This window comes from Lynx rufus, unplaced genomic scaffold, assembly GCF_022079265.1.
Source record: "Lynx rufus isolate CCGP_SWC_20201006 ecotype Redwood Valley unplaced genomic scaffold, mLynRuf1.p SCAF_1, whole genome shotgun sequence".
Taxonomy (NCBI): Eukaryota; Metazoa; Chordata; class Mammalia; order Carnivora; family Felidae; genus Lynx; species Lynx rufus.
Genome location: NW_025814823.1, coordinates 147,246,051 through 147,264,207, shown reverse-complemented (window position 1 = coordinate 147,264,207; position 18,157 = coordinate 147,246,051). Strand labels below are relative to the sequence as shown.

Below are 18,157 nucleotides of genomic sequence, written 5' to 3'. Positions count from 1 at the left end.
AACAAGGCACAAGACTGGATGCAAGTCCAGACACAAATAGACAAGGGCAGATGAGCTACATGGAGGACTGTATTTCCATTTCCATATTTAACATGAACTCCAAGTGTCCTGCCTACCCAGAGATGTTTGTTCTTGAACCCAGGGTAAATGGTTTATGAGAAGGAAAGGAAGGGAGGACCAGGAAATGGGGCTACTGGGATGGAGGTGAGCAAGAGAGGGTTAGTAACTTCAATAATTATAATTGTAGAATCGAGTAACTGGCTAAATGCTGGAAATAAAAGGCAAGCTAGAATGATAGACTAGCCACAGGAACAGTCAGAAGCCATTGATCTGAAGGAGCTCATTAAGAAGTCGTTCAGGTTATTTGGAGACAGCAATAGAAAGCTGATTGCCTTTCTTCAGGGATCAATTTTGAAGTTGCAAAGAAAATTCTTTGTATGTTATTTCACATTCTATAATATTAAAGACTAACAATGTAAAATAATTTTGGCCATTGAAGCCTTTACACTTCTTAGATGCCATTTGGATTTTTTAATCTTCTTCATTTAAAACAAACAAACAAACAAACAAAAAGAGTGCTGGTCTGAGGACACACCATAAGGTAGCAGAAAAAAAAACAAACATCAGGCACAAAATCCATAAAACTCACCGATTTGGGAGTGGGTTGAGAACAAGGGGAAGAAAAACATCCCTGCCGCTATGACTCTTATTTAGTGACATATAATATCCCAGCACAGATGGTATGAAACCTCATTCTCAGTGAGACAGAAGTTCAAGATGTTAAAAAACAAACATTCAAGAGACACCTGGGTGGCTCATTTGGTTAGGGAATGTACTTCAGCTCAGGTCATAATCTCACAGATCCTGAGTTCGAGCCCCACGTCGGGCTCTGTGCTGACAGCTCAGAGCCTGGAGTCTGCTTCAGATTCTGTGTCTCCCCCTCTCTCTATCCCTCCCCTGCTCACACTCTATGTCTCTCTGTCTCTCAATAATAAATAAACATTAATTTTTTTTTTAATTCAACCCAGTAAATGTGAAGATCTAATTGGTTTTATTAAATGATGTATGAATGGGCAGCATCCCTTCTAGCTAGTAGAGGGAGCTCAGAAGAGTTGTACAAAATGGAAGGTTTTTATAGAGGGGGGATAGGACAAGAGTTACTAGCACAAGAGGATTGTTCCAGGCAAGGCTGCTTTCCCTTAGGGGTCAAAGCAAAGAGTCTTATCAGGCAGATTACTTCATCTTCCTCTGGGGGATGGAGAGAGCCCATGTGGCAGACTCCTTGGCGCCCATCAGAAAATTCCTGACCGACCAGTTAAGACTGCATTTCCGGGGGAGGTTAACTGCAGTCAGATTATGTATTAAACCCTAATTTTCAAACTCGGCCTAACTGATGCCTTTTTGGATCTGTGGGTTTTGTTTTTGACAATGGAGAAAGGAGCAAACAATGCAGAAAAATGCAGTGAGGGTTAAATACATTTTTTTTTTATTTGTGTTAATTATCTTATATCCTAAAAACATAAGAACTTCTTGGTTTCTGGAAAATTTGATAAGTTACCTTAAAATTTGAAACCATATACTTTTTCTAGGTAACAGATGGTTCTGCATGAATGAAAAAAATGTGTGAAAAACACATGAAATACATTACATAACATGCTATTAAAGTAAAATGTTCATTGAAAGTAATTTTTATTATTACATATCATTATTATATTTATGGCCTTAATTTTCCCAAGGCTCAAATGCCAAAAAACTTTAAGTGTCTTAATTTTTGTCGTCCTAATCCACAATCACTCATCAGAAATTCATAAAAATATCCACACTGAAAATTCTGAATATCTCATGTTTTTGTTTGACATATATTATTAAGCACAATTGTTTAATGACATTATGCCTCATGGAAAATAATTACACATTCTCTTATTAAGTCGTGCTTGTATTATGACTGTGAGGGACCATCAAGTGTTAGCCCAACCATGACCCTAGCCACTGATTAAAAATGTTGACACACTAAAAATACTGATTAGCGATAGGTCCACAGTAGAATAGTCAAGGCTATAAACCTTTAATAAGTTGTTTAAACTTCAAAAATGTTATTATTCATGAAAAGGCAGTGATGAACCTGACAGAAATAGCAGAGCTTAGCTGTGAAAGATTTTTAATAGTTTTATTAGAAAAAATAGAATCCTATTTAACTTGAATCTGATAGTTACCATCCCCACTATTAAAATGAGCATTTGATCAGTCTGAGTAAGAGAAAAAAAAACATGTCATTATTTTGGTTGTTGGAACTATGCACTTACCATTGGCTGGAATACAGCAAAAAATATGAACCCACTTCATGTCTAAGTAATTACCAAACAACTAATATTTTGACTGCTGAATATGCATATTTTGAAGGTGAAAAAACCCTCTAGGATGTCAGTTCCACAGGGCACACATGCCGTTTTTCCTGTCCACCAGCACACGTTCAGCGGTAGTGTGTGAAGCAATGAAAGTCTCTGACTTTCAAAATGAATTCATGTTCTAGTCTTTTTCTACTCATTCCACAGTTTAAATCCGAAAAAGGATAAAAGATGCCTGTCATAATTCCATGCTTATAAGAATCTATAAAAGGATTTCTGGATCTGCCACACCCTATAAAACGACCCGTTAGGCAACGACACTCATGTCCATACTTCTTTTTGTTGGATCTCAGAGAGAAAGCTTATTTATATGTATGGAGGGCTCTCAAGGGGCTAAGGTACTAAGCCCCTTGGGGCCCTTATTGTAGAAGCAACACATTTCTCATCATTATAAGGCTTCTGGTGTAATTTGAGACACAAAGCTGATTAAAGGATAATTTTAAAAATTAAAGATGAGCCCAGCGATTATACCTGCATGAAAGGAGTATTTTTTCCAATTTTTCTATAGAGAAAAAAAACCCAGAAGACCAAACACAGGAATTAATTTCCTGCTTTCCAATAAAGCAAGAAATAAAATTAATTTTGTACAGATAAATGAAATGTTAAATAGTTAACAATAATTAAAGGAAGGCATTCTTTGTAAGGGAGTGAAAAAAATAATACTTTTACATAGCAACGTTTCACTTTTGATTTATTTTCTTTTTGGTAGTTTAGTAATATCTATAAGCATTAGCAAAGGTGATTTTTTCCTCCTGATGTCCAGTATAATTTAATAATCATTGTGCCGTCAACACACTGAAACAAAAAGACCCAGGATCCAGCTCAAACCCAAGTAGAGTTTGCAGCTGCTCAACTCAGGGCCATTTACTCTATGTTCTTCATTTAGAGTTGCTAGATTTACCAAACACAAATGCAGCATAACCTGTTAAATTTGAATTTCAGATCAGCAATGAATAATTCTTTTAGTATAAGTATATCCCAAATGTATATCTGCAATCCTGTCTCCATTAAAGATCTCCCAGATTTTCCAGCTAGACCAGATGTTCTTCTGAGAACACACATAAGGAAGACAGAATAAAGCGGGGATGCCTTTCTTCCATGCCTAGTCAAGCACAGCAAACGCATGCACACACCCTCACAACCTGCTTCATCTTTGAGCTTTCACTTTGCCACCTCTTTGTCCATCTCCAGAATTATTTTCTCCAACTCCCTGACACTCTTTCCTCCTTAGCAGTCTGGCTTCGAAGACACATGGCTGGATGCTGAAATCACTACTGTGTTCATATATATAGTTGTGTACGAAGTCATTTCTGACCAAAATAGGATGAAACTCTTCAAGGAGATGTGGAGTGAGGAAAAGGTTCCTAAGGTGGGGTAGGAATTATCAGACACCAATTTCTCTACTGCCACATCATGGAAATTTCTACTATGAAGGGATAGAGTCAGACTACAGATTGTTCTGATACAATGCAAAATGCCCTGTGTGACTTAAGAAATTTTGAGATGAGCATTGAGCTTTATTAGAGAGGCAGACTGTTTTATACTTTTATAGAAAAAAGAAAAGGCATTTCTACATTTCTGATGTTATACTAAAAAAGAAAAAAAAAATAAGATGGTCTTACTCTCCTACTACTCCTGGTAATATCTCCTGTAGATATCTTTAAAAAGCAGATGATCAGGGCACCTGGGTGGCTCAGTCGGTTAAGGGTCTGACTCTTGATTTTGGCTCAAGTCATCATCTCATGGTTTGTGAGTTCAAGCCTCACATGGGGCTCTGCACTGACAGTGTGGAGTCTGCTTGGGATTCTGTCTCCCTCCCTCTCCATGCCCCTCCCCTGCTTACTCTCTCTCTCTCTCTCTCTTAAAATAAATAAAAATAAACTTTAAAAAAAGCACATGATTTTCCAGTTCTGTTTCTTCTGTAGGACTATTTCTTACGGCAGTCAAAATCTGAGTGCTAGAAATCAGATAGTTTAAGTATATAGTCACAGTTTAGAATGGCGTATTTTATGTTTCATAAATCTTTATAGGCAATCATCCTATATGATATATTTCCTAGGGTATTCTTGTTTCCTAAGGAGACTCTCATCATAAAAGAAGTTAAATATGGTTGTGTGTCCTACCTATTGAGTGACTTTTAGAGTGAGCATTCTAAATGCCAGCAACTATGGGAGAAGAAAGGTAACAGTCAACAGAATTAGAAACTTTAGCTTTGATTTTTCTGAGTTTTTTTCCAGGGTCAAGACTTAACAGAAATATTATGAATTTCTCAGTGAGGCCCTTCTGGCGCTTTGTAAGAAGCGGCCCGCTCCCCAGACACTTGGAGTTAAGGATCTGCAAGAAAATCACAGATGGAATGGAGGTGGCTACCCTGTCCCCAGGCCTTTTCCCTGTGTTGAATCTCAGCTGTGAGAATCTGGCTGTGTTGAATCTCAGCAATTCCTTAGCTCAACTTGTCACTCTCGCAGTGGACTAGGGAGTCACAGGTATAAGCTATGCCAGCTTGCCAGTAACAGAGAGGGTGATGTTACTGTGGAGAGTTACATCCCTCCATCTCAGACCTCTATGGGTCAGGTGAGCCTTTCCATGAGAGGCCAGAAGTTAAAAGTTTTCAAAAATATTCCCAAAGATGTGCCATTTCCTCTTCTTTCCCAATGCTCCCAGCCGCCAGAGTACCTAAGGAGGAAGGGATTTTAGAAAGATATGACAGCCCTCTTTCCCAGTCAAGAATTAAATATCAGCCAACCAGCTTTTGTATTACAGGGAAATGAGAATGTGTGACAGTTTGAAAAGCAATAAAAGAAAAGTCCCTTTATTGTCAGAGTAGAAAGAAAGAGGTAACATATTTGCATTGTTGTGGCCAATTATTATTAGAATCTCCCACGAGTGCATTTTGGGAAGAAAAAGTGTGTAACAGGAAGAACAATACAGTGCACATAATACTGCAAAAACTCTTAAGTGAATATCAGATATGTGGGTTAGTAAAGATTTCTTGAGATATAATCAGAGATTTATATATACTAGGAACATGAAGCAAAGCCAGATCAGTTCAGTGAAATGCAGTATTTCCTGAAGCCAAAGACCTCCTTTTTTACATAATTACAAAAGAGAGCAAACTTCAGAGCCACAAGAAATCTCCTGAGGGCAGCAATGGGAGTGGAATGCATTTTCTCAGAGAATCCATATATTCATTTTAATGGTTTAAAATGATCCATGCACTAGTGTAAGAAAGACATGGAACTTGTCCCCATGTTTTTCTTTTTACTTCCCCCATCAAACAAAAATGTCCTATAATTGGACCTTTGAAGTTAAGTCTTTGGGTAGGCAGTTTGAAAGCCTCATCTAATTTCACTGAGGGAGCTTGGGAAGGAAAGAAATCTCTGAAGGAACCAGGGTCCAGGTTTTTTAAAGGGCTTGTGGAACAAAATACCATGCTGAAAGGAACACAGATAAAAATTGGTATCCAATATGAAATACAGTGCAGAATGATTTATATATGTCACTATATTCTACAGCTTTCAGAAAACCTGGCAGTTTCCCAGGGATTTCAAATTAATCCCTAGTAGATGGCCAAAGTAACATTCCCCATGGAATGTGTAAGCTTTTGCAGAAATGATTTTAAAGAAATACGAACGAATAAAGATGGTGAGTTGTTTTGTTACTGAAATATGAAACAGAACAAGCAAGCCACACTAGCTGTTTGATGTATTTGCTAGGGTTCTGTTCATGAAAATAAATATCATCCAGAAAATAAAAATAAAAGGAGCAAGTAAAATAGAGCGAGTAGAACCTAAGAATAAAAGATTTAGAAAGTGTTCTCAAGGGCCACGATAAATAAATTTCAGGAGGAAATTTAGGATTTATTCAAAGAATCGTAAAAGAATATGTTCACAATTAATTTGAAGCCTGAGGCCTGGCACATAATGTTGAGGAAGTTTGGGGCACAATTCTTTGAGATATTTGGGGTCCCTTTTCAGACTAATCGTTACAAGTATCAAAAAGTCCTCCATGAAACCTATAACCTTACAACATCAATTGCTCATTGCCAAGTTTGGGAGTTCCTAAATCCACATTCATTTCTCACATCAACAGTGTTCAAAGGTCACCAAGACCACCTTAGGTATGACAATTCACGACTCACAGAACTCATTTAAAATTATTATAACTACAGTTACAGTTTATAACAGTGAAAAGATTCAGATAAAAATCAGCCAAGAGAGGGGCTGCTGGGTGGCTCCGTTGGTTAAGTGTCTGATTTTTGGTTTTCGCTCAAGTCATGATCTCATGGTTTCATGAGTTCGAGCCCTGCATAGGACTCTGTGCTCTCAGTGCAGAAGCCTGCTTGGGGTTCTCTCTCTTCTTCTCTCTCTCTGCCCTTCCCTTGCTCATGCTGTCTCAGTCTCTCTCTCAGAATAAATATATAAACTTTAAAAAAAAATCAGCCAAGAGAACAGGCATATGGGGCAGAATCCAGAAGAGTTCTAGGCATTAGCTTTCCATTGTTTTCTCTCAGAGTCTTGAACAGTGCTAAACCTCTCTCAGCAATGATATGTGACATACAATATACACTAGGTATTACCAACCAGGAAAGCTTACTTCAGTCTTGATGTTCAGAGTTTTTATTGAAGCTCAGTTATGTAAACATGGTTTACTGCCCGCAAGGCTGACTTTAGTTTCCAGCCCCTTAGGTGGTCAAGCTGGTCCAAAGCCCCCACCATAAATCACTTTGTTAGCATACATTATCTGGCCCAGCCCATGTAAACAAAGACAGTCTTCTCCCGCAGGATCTTCCAAGGCTTTCAGCTCACAGGAGCTGAAAGCAAAGGTCAGACCTCTTTTTGGGGTAAGATTAATATTTTACTGCACACTCATATTGCACAAAGTTGTATGTTTTGTATTCTCTTCACTGGAATGACCTACGTCTGCAAACATTGTGACTATACTAGATTGGACACACCCTGAATTGTACAGATATGTTGTCCTGCTGATAAATTGTTTTGGATGGTTATGGCCTTACTTCATCTGCACTTTTGAAGGGCAGGATGCTTAGGGTTGGAAGACACTGAGGCAGCTCTCTGTTCCTCTCTACCAGTGAGGATTTTTGCTGCAGCATTGTTGTGAAGTCTTATAGTGAGGGCTCATCCCCCAACTCATTCTTTTGCAGACTCATGATCAATGTAGATGGTTATTAACACAATCTACTCTCTCTGACAAAACCTTTTCTTTATGTGTGTGTGCACCTCTTAGAATGTGATTCTCAGTATGCACTGTTTTTCAAGGAACATTTCCTAGAACGTTGGAATTTACCTGGAAACTGATTTCTTGTTTCCGTTTTACATATGAAAGAATGTACTTATATTTAGACTAATTTTGTTACAGAGTTTCATTGGTTTAGTGGAATTGATTGGAGAGAAACCATCAGGAATGATATACCAGCCATTCAATCATGAAATGGTTTCAGGATGCTGATAAATTTTCCTAGAAAATTGAATTCACTGAATAATAGCTAGAGTCTATGTAGGCTAAAATAATCAAACTTTGGTTTCAGACACTTTTTATATCCAATCACTAACAGAAGTTTCATACATGTAAAACTTCCAATAAGATTTTTTAATGTGATGTACATTCATACCACTAACTGAAACTTTTTAAGACATAGTTTTCTATACATTTTAACACAAGCCTCACATTTTATTTTATTTTTTAATGAAAAGTTTTGGCTTTTAGAATGCTTTAATATAGGGCAAAGTAGAACAAAGATTGCAAATTTTACTAAGACATATTAATAATATAGTTATAGAATGAGAAGCCACTGGTCTTTCTTATAAACACTATCTGAATAAATAAATATGTTTACTTTCATTTATGCATACTAATTCTGTGAAAATCTTCATTAGACTTTAAACCATTAAAGCATTCATTCAAGTTATACCTGAAATTTTTGACAGTCCAAAGAAATTCAAGTAATGTTCTTTTTATTCAATTTTTTTAATATTTTATTTACTTTTGAGGAAAAGAGAGACAGAGTATGAGTGGGGGAGGGAGAGAGAGGGAGACACGGAATCCGAAGCAGGCCTCAGGCTCTGACCTGTCAGCACAGAACCCGATGCAGGGCTCAAACTCACAAACTGCGAGATCGTGACCTGAGCTGAAGATGGACAGTTAACTGACTGAGCCATGCAGGCGCCCCTCAGTAATTTTATAGAATAATATAATATTATATAATAATAATTATATAAAAACAATTTTTATGATGCTGAACCATAAACTTATAAGTGTAAGTCCTTTATGTCACTCAAAATGCCAGATTTTATACTCACATTACACATAAATGGTTACTTTATGAAATAGATACTTAACTCCAATGTCTATTAAATTTCTACTATTTTTATATAGATCATTATTTTAACTAAGGAATTGCTATTTCTAAAATGTCACGATTCAATAAAATGAAATGAAATTGGAATAAATATAAATTTCTATATCCACTATAAATCTATTTTACAAGTAAAACATTGGGAAAATCCTGGCTTAAGAGAAATTCTATGACAAAGTTCATAGTTTATTTGACCATCAGTCATCAATCATGACCAAAGTGAATCTACTAGTTTTAAATAATTTTATTGCATTGATAGAAGCATTGTATCTGTAACAAAGGTAAGTATCCTCTATATTTTGAGCCATTCAAGTCATAACTACATACTATGTCTGGATAAATCCACACTTTAATTGAATCATAGTTAAACCAGAGGGTATCCAATGGAATGCAGTCAAGATGATAAGTTTGAAGATCAACTTAAATGAGGAATTTTTTAAGCAACCATGACTGTTTAGCCTCAAGCACTATTTTTGAGTTTTTGATAGGTTTATATTAGTTATTATTAGTGTTTTTCTTTTGGTAGATATCTTCTATGCTTTTTGAGCATAAATCACTAGGATCATAGATCAAAGTTTGAAGGAGGCATATGTCAACCCATAAAAAGACAGACTTCCAAAGTGTCTAAAAGCATACCTACCCTATTATATTGATGAATAGGTTGCCATGGCTGAAAGTTCCATGTCAGAAATGTTAGAAAAAAATTGGTGCTGGCAGATCTATGCCTTCTTTTCCAAGTCTTGGGTTCTTCCATTGTATGGGTAGAGTTAAATAAATACAGGGTTTCTCAAGGATCAGAGCTTGAAAAGACTGTTCTTTTCTAACTTTGTTATAAGTACTCTAGATGAAAGAATAAATAATTGAAATTATATATGCCAAATAAGATTTTTTTCACTTTCCATTCCTTTTCCTGCCCCGAACACACACACACACACACACACACACACACACACACACATACACACACACAAATGCTGCTTTAGGGTAATGGATTTTTATCTTGAGCTTTTATCCTTTAAGGATATCAGATTGGTGTATAGACATAGCCAATGAAGCCAATGGTATGTCTGACACCATTACCAAAGCAAATACAAACAGTAGAGAAAACTCGAGAAAGCTTATTCAACCCTTATATTTCCACAATATTTGGAATTCCAGATATCGTTCTAGTCTCCACATATCAAAAGAGAGATAATGCAATCTAGAAAGGGGTGACCAAAACGCCATAGGGATGAACTGATGGTTACCCAAGACCTTGCTAAAATACAGACTCTTTAGCCCTGAAGAGCTCAGGGAGGCTACCTAAAACTGCTTAAAACTGCTGGTTAGATCCCAAAAGGTTAGACCAGTGAGAGTCTCTTTAAAACTTTTAATGCATTTGTTTACAACAAATAACAAGAAGTATATCTTCACAGACCAGATGGCATTCTAAGTAAGTAGTATGTGCAAGAAATCCCCAAAGAATTCCTCAACATTTGTGAAAGGCAGGTATATAGTACATGGCTGCTAAGAAAAGCTGATATGACCCAGCTCTCTGACTGTGTCATGAAGGATAATCCTGCCTTCTTGGCAGTCTCCACTGATGACATCTACTCTGGCCTGAATAGACCATTGTCCCTAATGAAGAATGACAAGTCTCATCTGAGAAAAAAATTATTAAAACGTTGCTAGAAGCAACATTTAATTGTTTTATCTGACAGTCTCTCTGTGTTGAGATTTGAATTTTCATTAGAATCTGATTTGAATTTTAACTAGTATCACAGGAGAGTTGACATTGGAAAGCAGAATCCAACATCTCCGCCACATGGAGGCAGTTGTAGTTTTCTCCCTTATCCTCTAGGTTGTAACTGTGGAAGCCTCTCCAAAGTACTTTCAGTACCTTTTCCTTGAGGCCCCGTGTGTTGGGAAAATCCTGAGATCCCTAAGCATTATCATGTCTTAGTGCATCAACAAACTTGTCATCAGCTAATTATTAGCTGAGCCTCCTCCTGAAACTGAAGCATGTGTAGACTCTTTCCTAAAAACTTCTCAAACTGTCTTTCTTGTGTACAATATTCCCCTTCTCAGTGGAGATTCATTCAGTGTTTTCCATCAGTCTTTTCAGACTTTGATTTCAATCGAGGTGCTTATATGTCTAAAGTGTGTATATGAAAGTGCATTGCTAGAATTTTTACACATTTTTAAAAGTTAACTAAAAATACTGAGTTTGCATTCCTTTGCTGGGTAAAACTTTGAAACTGCAATTCTTAAGCAAGATCTTCCCAGCACTGGAGACAAGGAAACAGTACATGAGCCACATGTTTGCACAGCAAGTACAAGATGTCATGTTAGAAATCGCAAGTATGTGCTTAGTGTTCTCTACTATATCATTACTGAGAGACCTCCAATATTAAAAGTATATTTTCACTACCTTTAGCTCATAGTTTGGGTGATTCCAATGTAGACTGTGGCTGTTTTTCTGTGAAAATTTTTGTTTTTTAATGATACTATTTTATGAAACTTCATTTAATCTTTTTAATGAGCATTCAAATATTTATGACTTTCACACATTGAATCAGAAATGTCACAGTTGTATGCAGTTTCAGATCTGATGTAGTTTGTTTAAATATATTTTCCATTATAAAAAGATAAGTCTAACTAATATGTCAACTATTCCTTTCTGGATTGATAGTTTCTTATTGAAACTTGTGCTGAGGACCAGTGACTTAAAAGCAAATTGTTTCTTACTGTATATTTTTCTTAAGAAGTGGTATGCCACTATGTTTTGGATGGTTATAGATCTTGTGATGAAAGTTAATGAATTTAAGTTCTATTATTCTGAAGATATACATTAAGTTCTCCAGCAGGGCTATGAAATTGGATTTGAGATTCTGTATTAAATTGTAACACGACAATCTCAGTGAAGCATTTGAATCCAACATCATATGTCAGAGAGAATGTCAGGGATCCGTACAATATACTCTCTTATTTTCTGCTTTTGCAATGACAACCTCTCTATGGATTTCTGGTGAGTGTTTGTGTGGTATGCCCCATCCATGTGAGCTTCTGCTAACAGAGACACTGTTACTTAGTAACACATTTAAATCCAGAATTAGTTCCTGCTTGGTCAATTCAAAGCCAGAGCATTGCTGAGGATAAAATGCCTATTAAATGAAAATGGATTCAGATATGCCAGGATGATGAATTCTAGATTTGGCACAGTTCGGTATTCTCTTCTTCAGCAAGTATTTATTCAAAAATAGCCTTTGAGATATATTTTGTGTCATGTTGAAAGATTATTCCCCACCAGATGGGGATGGCACTTTGCATTTGCCCTCAAAGACACGTAATCTTTCCATGGGACCAACAGAAAGATTACCCTATCTTGTCTCTTGCTTCTATTAATCAGTGCCATGCTGTCTAATGCCTTAAAGAGCGTATCTTTATTCTTCTATTTCCGGGGGACCTTTTATGATCATGTGAGACTGAACCAACTTATTCTAGAAGACGGTTTTTAAAACATTCCCTTTAATTTTAGAATGTTCAAAGATACAGGTTAAATATTCTGTCATGTAGTGATGGCATTTCTTTTTTTTTTTTTCTTTTCTTTTCTTTTTCCTTTGGGGAATTTTCTTTTCAGGTCTCTCTTTAGCCATATAGTCATGTTTTGATCTCAAGCAAGAAAGAAAATTATCTTCCAATTATAAGATGCCTCATAAAGTTAAAAGGGGAAACTCTGAAGAGACATTCACTATCCTAGTTGAGCTGAAATAAAAATGTGAATATAAAATCATTAGAAATTCCTTCAATAATAAGTGTTCAGAATCTCTAGGTTAAAAAATGATGAAATCTTCAAATAAGACTAAATATTATGAATGCATGAATTTCTCCCTAAGTCATGTGTAATTTAATACCATTTCTATCAGGATCCCAGTAGGTTGATTTTGTTTTTTCTGAAACAAGCACTTTTCAAAGTTATTATAAAGGTCTCTTGGGAGAAAAATGGACATAAAATGTATTAAGAAAATAAAAAAGCTTTGCAACAAAAGAAGGAAGATAGAGAATAATGCAGTGCCAACGTGTCAGAACATTATAAGTCACAATGATCACAACAGTATTGTATGGATCCAGAAATTAATAGACAGAGAAGCCAAAAAAAGAAAGGTGGGGGGAGTACAAAACAGCATTGATTGTGTTATCTCTTGGGGAATTTGTTGTCTATGTGAAAAGTGAGCAAAAGACATTGTGATAGTACTGTGCTCACCAAATATCCATGCTCTCCTCTCCATTTTCCACCTTCCTTTACGGCTGGGCTGGGGTCATATAATTAGTTAAGGTCAATGATATGTATCCAAAAATGATGTAAGCTGCTTCCTTACTGTGTTCTTTAAAACATCCTGCACAGGCTAACAACTCTCTCTCACCATATCATTTGTCAATGTGGAGACCCATGTTTCAGATGATGGCTAGCCTAGATCAGAGCAGCCTAGATCTCTGAGTCACTCCTTGGAAGAGAGCACCCTCAGCAAGCTGCCTAATCAACATCAGCCTGTGACATAAGCAAAAAATAAATATCTGTTGCATTTTTAAAAACCTGATAGGCAAAGGAAAATGGTAGATATACATATTCCTGCCTTAGACACCCAGTTTTGTTTTATTTATTTATTTTTATTTGATTGTTTTTAAGTAGGCTTCACACCCAGTGTGGAGCCCAACATGGGACTTGAACTCATGACGCTGAGATCAAGACCTGAGCTGAGATCAAGAGTCAGATGCCTAACCAACTGAGCCACCCAGGCACCCCTTATTTAAGTCTTTACATCAAACATTACTTGACAGTTTGGTTTAAAAATTATCATTAGAAAGAAGCTACAACAATTTATTTTGAAAAACATGATTACTTCTCAAATCTCACTTTTGGGAAAAAAGCTCGAAACAAGAAAATAATAAAAATAATTCCCAAGAAAAAGAAGGCTACATGATTGATATTCTTTGCTCTTCTTTACTAGGTTTTCCAGGGCAATTTTGACAATGATACGCACAGGAAAAATGTCATCGACCCTCCCATCTATGCACGGCACATAAGAATCCTTCCTTGGTCCTGGTATGGAAGGATCACACTGCGGTCGGAGCTGCTGGGCTGCACAGAGGAGGAGTGAGGAGACTCCATACCCCACAACTCTCCTCTCTATCTCCCTAAAAGTATCTCCACGGAATGAACTGTGCAAAATCTGTAGGAAACTGAATGGTATTTTTCATGAAAAAGTGCTTAAATTATGGTAGGCCACTGTCTTTAAGGAGGTCTAAGCTTACCTTTTCAATGGTTTAATTTGATTTTTATTGTTTAAATTTCTTAAGCAACATCACATTAACTTGTGAATTACTTTTGTCATTGTCTTTTGAATTATTCACAATGGTTGAAATATATTAAGGAAAGAAAGTAGCACTCTTTTGATAGCAAGGGTAAAAAAAATCTCATAGTTATCAAGTAGAAGCAAGAGTTGATAGAACTTTTATAATCAATACTCAACTAATTCTTATAAAAGGAATACCGCAATGTTAGCAATAAGGTTTTTTTCTTCTGTAATGACTCTTCATTATCATAATTGTTTCCCTGTGCCTACCAAACACTGTCAGTGCTTAGAACAGAATTTTAAAGAATCTGTAACAGGCAGTACTAATTGACATTATATTTCTCATTTTGCTTCCAGTATTTCTAATCAAATATTATGTGATCTTTTTTCCTTTTTGTTCTATTCATATACATATCTTTATATTATATAATGACTGAATAAGTCCATATTTTTTTTGCTAATTGAGTTTACTCCTAGTATTTGCCTAAAAGGAGGATCATGTTTGTGTATGTATACATATATATGGAACATGATTGTGTATCAGTAGATTGATCATATTTAATATCAGTATATTGAATCTGCAATTCTATTTTTGAAGGAAGCTATAACTATGTATTTCCAAATGCCTTCCTTTACAAAAAGCCGAATACCACCATTTTGCAGAATAAACAAAAACAGAATTATATGATATCCCTTTAAACTGGAATTTTAAACTTTGTTTTCAGCTTATTTACATACCCTTATCTCCACTTTAGGATAATGAATTTTTTTTCTCTATTTAAGAAATTTTTTAGCAAACAAATGTTAGCATCATGCTGCATAGCTTGGCCAAGCATACTCCTCATTTGTTTGTTCACCTCTGCATTTCCTGTGAAACTAACATTTTATTGAGACTTGAGTGAAACTGGTAGTGGTTTCCCAGGAAAGCACATTGTGTAGTTATTTGTGAAAAGAAAAGTATTTACTAATGACCAAGTAGTCCATCATTTTAAGATGAAAATTGATTTCTATTTATTTTGCTTCGGAGGTCCTGAAATAATAAGCAATTATCATAACAATTTGTTATTGATAATGGAGGTTTCATTGACATGTCTCTCAAATTAAAGCTCACATTGCCTCCATAAAAGTCCTCAACATCTAATTTACAACCTTTACAAGTATTTATTTTATAAGGCTTAGACACGGAATTATTGGAGTTTTAAATTAAGGGTCCTGGAAAAGAAAGTATGGTATGTGTACGAAATGTTAAGGTCCTGTGTAACACTGAGAAGTTTTTTTTTCTCCCCTCTATTATTTGTGCTGCATAACAAAAGCCACTAGACTGTTACTGTATTGTCTGTCCATGTGTTAAAAGCATTTCTTAATGATGTATATATGGAGTGGTCTTCAATCATAGTGAAAAATTTAAAGGGAAAGTCAATCATAATGGCATTTTTAATAAGAGCAAAATTCGGACTGGCTGGTCACATACTTATCCTATGCCCACGGGCTTTCTACTTCAGGTTCTTAAGAAATTGTTGATTTGAAGCTTATTAAATGGCAATCATTTTTCAGCATCTTTCACAAACAAAATTGTTAGGTCCTCAATATTACCTTTTTCGGGCAATTTTAAAATTAGGAATTTAAATCTTTTCTATTCCCTGTATTTCACCATCATATTACAAATCATTACATAGGCCCAACAATATACACATACTTACTGTCTAGCCAATGCCTTTTGTTTCTTTAAGCCTTTACTGTCCCACCAAATTTCTAACCGCTTTCCTTTGCAGACTATGCATAATCGATTCTCCATTCTCAGCAGAGTATATTATGGAAATTCTGAGTAATGCCTTGTAACAATTACTTTCTCAAAATTATTCATTGCCTCTCGTGATGTTTTGAATTTTATTTTATTGATAGTTTTTTAAACAAATATTTTCAAAGAGAGTTTGTTAAAATTATACTTGTTACCTTTTAGAAACACATTGAAATGGCTTTCCCTTGCTTGTGCATTTTCTCTATGCTCTCTGGTATCTTCAGCAACATGGCACGGCCAACTGGATACCTATTGGTCCCATGATGTCCAAATTTATGATCACAAAGGGGTTCCCAGGTGTAGTCATGTTAACAAGTACTATAAAGTAGCATGTAGCTGTTGTGTCATTTGTATCAATGGCATCAGTGGGAAACAAATTTATTCTATTTAAATTCACACTAAAGAAAATCTTATAAGCAGGATGCCCAGAAGAATCACCTTGTCTTCACTATACGGAGTAACTATAATATGCTAATTTTATAATCTCTGGAAATAACATTTTAAACATCTCCATTTTATCTATGTCCTGTCAAAAGCACTTATCATAGGCACTAATTCTAATTTCAGGGTTGACTTTCTCTTTCTGAATGGCTTCATAAGGATTGGTGTGAACTTTGAAGACTTAGGGTACTAATGATTGTATCTTTGCTAGTCAACAAATTATGAAATATAATACTCACTGCTGGCGTCTCATGTGTCAGTAAGTACAGAAGTAACTAAGACACAGATAACCTTTGCAAACCTTAAAGCTGTGTAATATTCCAACGTTGTTTTCTTTTCTTTGTATATATACTTAAATCATGTAGGATGTTGTAAAATTAGTATGACCTTGTCTAGTCTTCAAACTTAAAATAAAACTTTTGAAACTCTGGGGTACTTTTGAAGCAGTTGTAATTAAACACATTTGTAAGAATACACAAGTTGTCTGAATGTGATGCCCACCAGTCTTAACTACATGCTTGGCTTACTTTTTCTTTGTACAGGACAATTAAGCAAATGCATTAAAAGAAAAAAAGATTACAATAGCCTCCAAATATCATTGATATCAGCTAACTTGGCTTTTCCCAAATTATTAAAATGTGTGCATTTCTCCTGTCCCTTTCAGCTGTGGAAAATTTATTGGAATACTAATAACCCAAAGTCATTTTTTTGCCTCATACATATTTAAAGTCTTGTGTTCCAGGATTGATCTGTCGAGTGTTAATCAGATGCCATTGCTATCATTTCTATTGTCTTTTATGTACATGATTCTCAGGAGTATAATGAAGAGATCCAGTCAATAGTAAGCAATAACACAAACATTAATAATATATTTACCCATGTTACCTCAGCTATCACTTAAAGACCTTCAGAACATTTGGCTTCTTTTAAACCCTATTTCTGCTCCTCTGCAAGTCATAGGTAAAATATGAAGTCTGTGTTCCTCCCACTTTTTAAATATATATATTTTTAAGATTCAGAAGTTTTGGAGGAAAGTGGAAGCTATTAAATGTTGATTCCTTAGTTAAGTTTCAGCGAATCTCTGGTAGTTCTCAGTATCAACTTGTAATATGTGCTTATGTAGTCATGCATATTCCTATTTAACTGTATTTGAATGTGAATGCTTTAGTTCCATTGTTTGCCTAATTTTTTTCCCATACACAGACATATACATATATGCTTTTACTAAGTTAAATATATATATATATATATATATATATATATATATATATAATAAGGCCAATAAAGAATCAGGACAACATCTATACAGGGCAAAAATTCATTTTGATAGAATAATTATTCAAATGAAAAATTTCAATAGTGAAGCTTTTAAAATAACTGATTTAAGACATGCAAACAATAGAAACATTTAGAATTCCAAGGAGGAAAGTCTGACCATGTTGTAATTTGTTTTAAAAAAAAATCTGTTAAGACTAACATCATGAATAGAAAATATTCTCTTCTCTATAATCTAAAAGTTTAAAACATCTAACACTTCAGCTTTGAATACATGATTTTAAGTTAAGATTTTGGTAAAGAGACATTAATTTTTACTGTCAGGAATGCAGTGCTCTCTTTCTCTTCCCTAGGTTGGTTTAAAGCTATATTAACAACTGAGTTAGTGTATTATTTATTTGTGAAAAATATTGCCTCTAGCCCTTGAGATGCAAAACGACCCTTTTAGCTGAGCAGGTAAAATGGAGGATTAAACCATTGTGCTAGCTGAGAAATACCTGAACTACTCTGAAGCAGAATGTACTGATAA

General features: G+C 35.4%; 1 protein-coding gene across 2 annotated transcripts in view; it reads left to right on the top strand.

The window, feature by feature from the left end:
• The window catches only part of EDIL3 (EGF like repeats and discoidin domains 3), a 418,330-nt gene extending 404,411 nt beyond the window's left edge, over positions 1 to 13,919 (top strand). For both annotated transcript variants that reach the window (XM_047071243.1, XM_047071314.1), the window contains one exon: positions 13,770 to 13,919. In XM_047071243.1, the coding sequence (XP_046927199.1) occupies positions 13,770 to 13,919 (150 nt within the window). The remainder of the gene's footprint in view (positions 1 to 13,769) is intronic.
• The last annotated feature ends 4,238 nt before the right edge of the window (positions 13,920 to 18,157 follow it).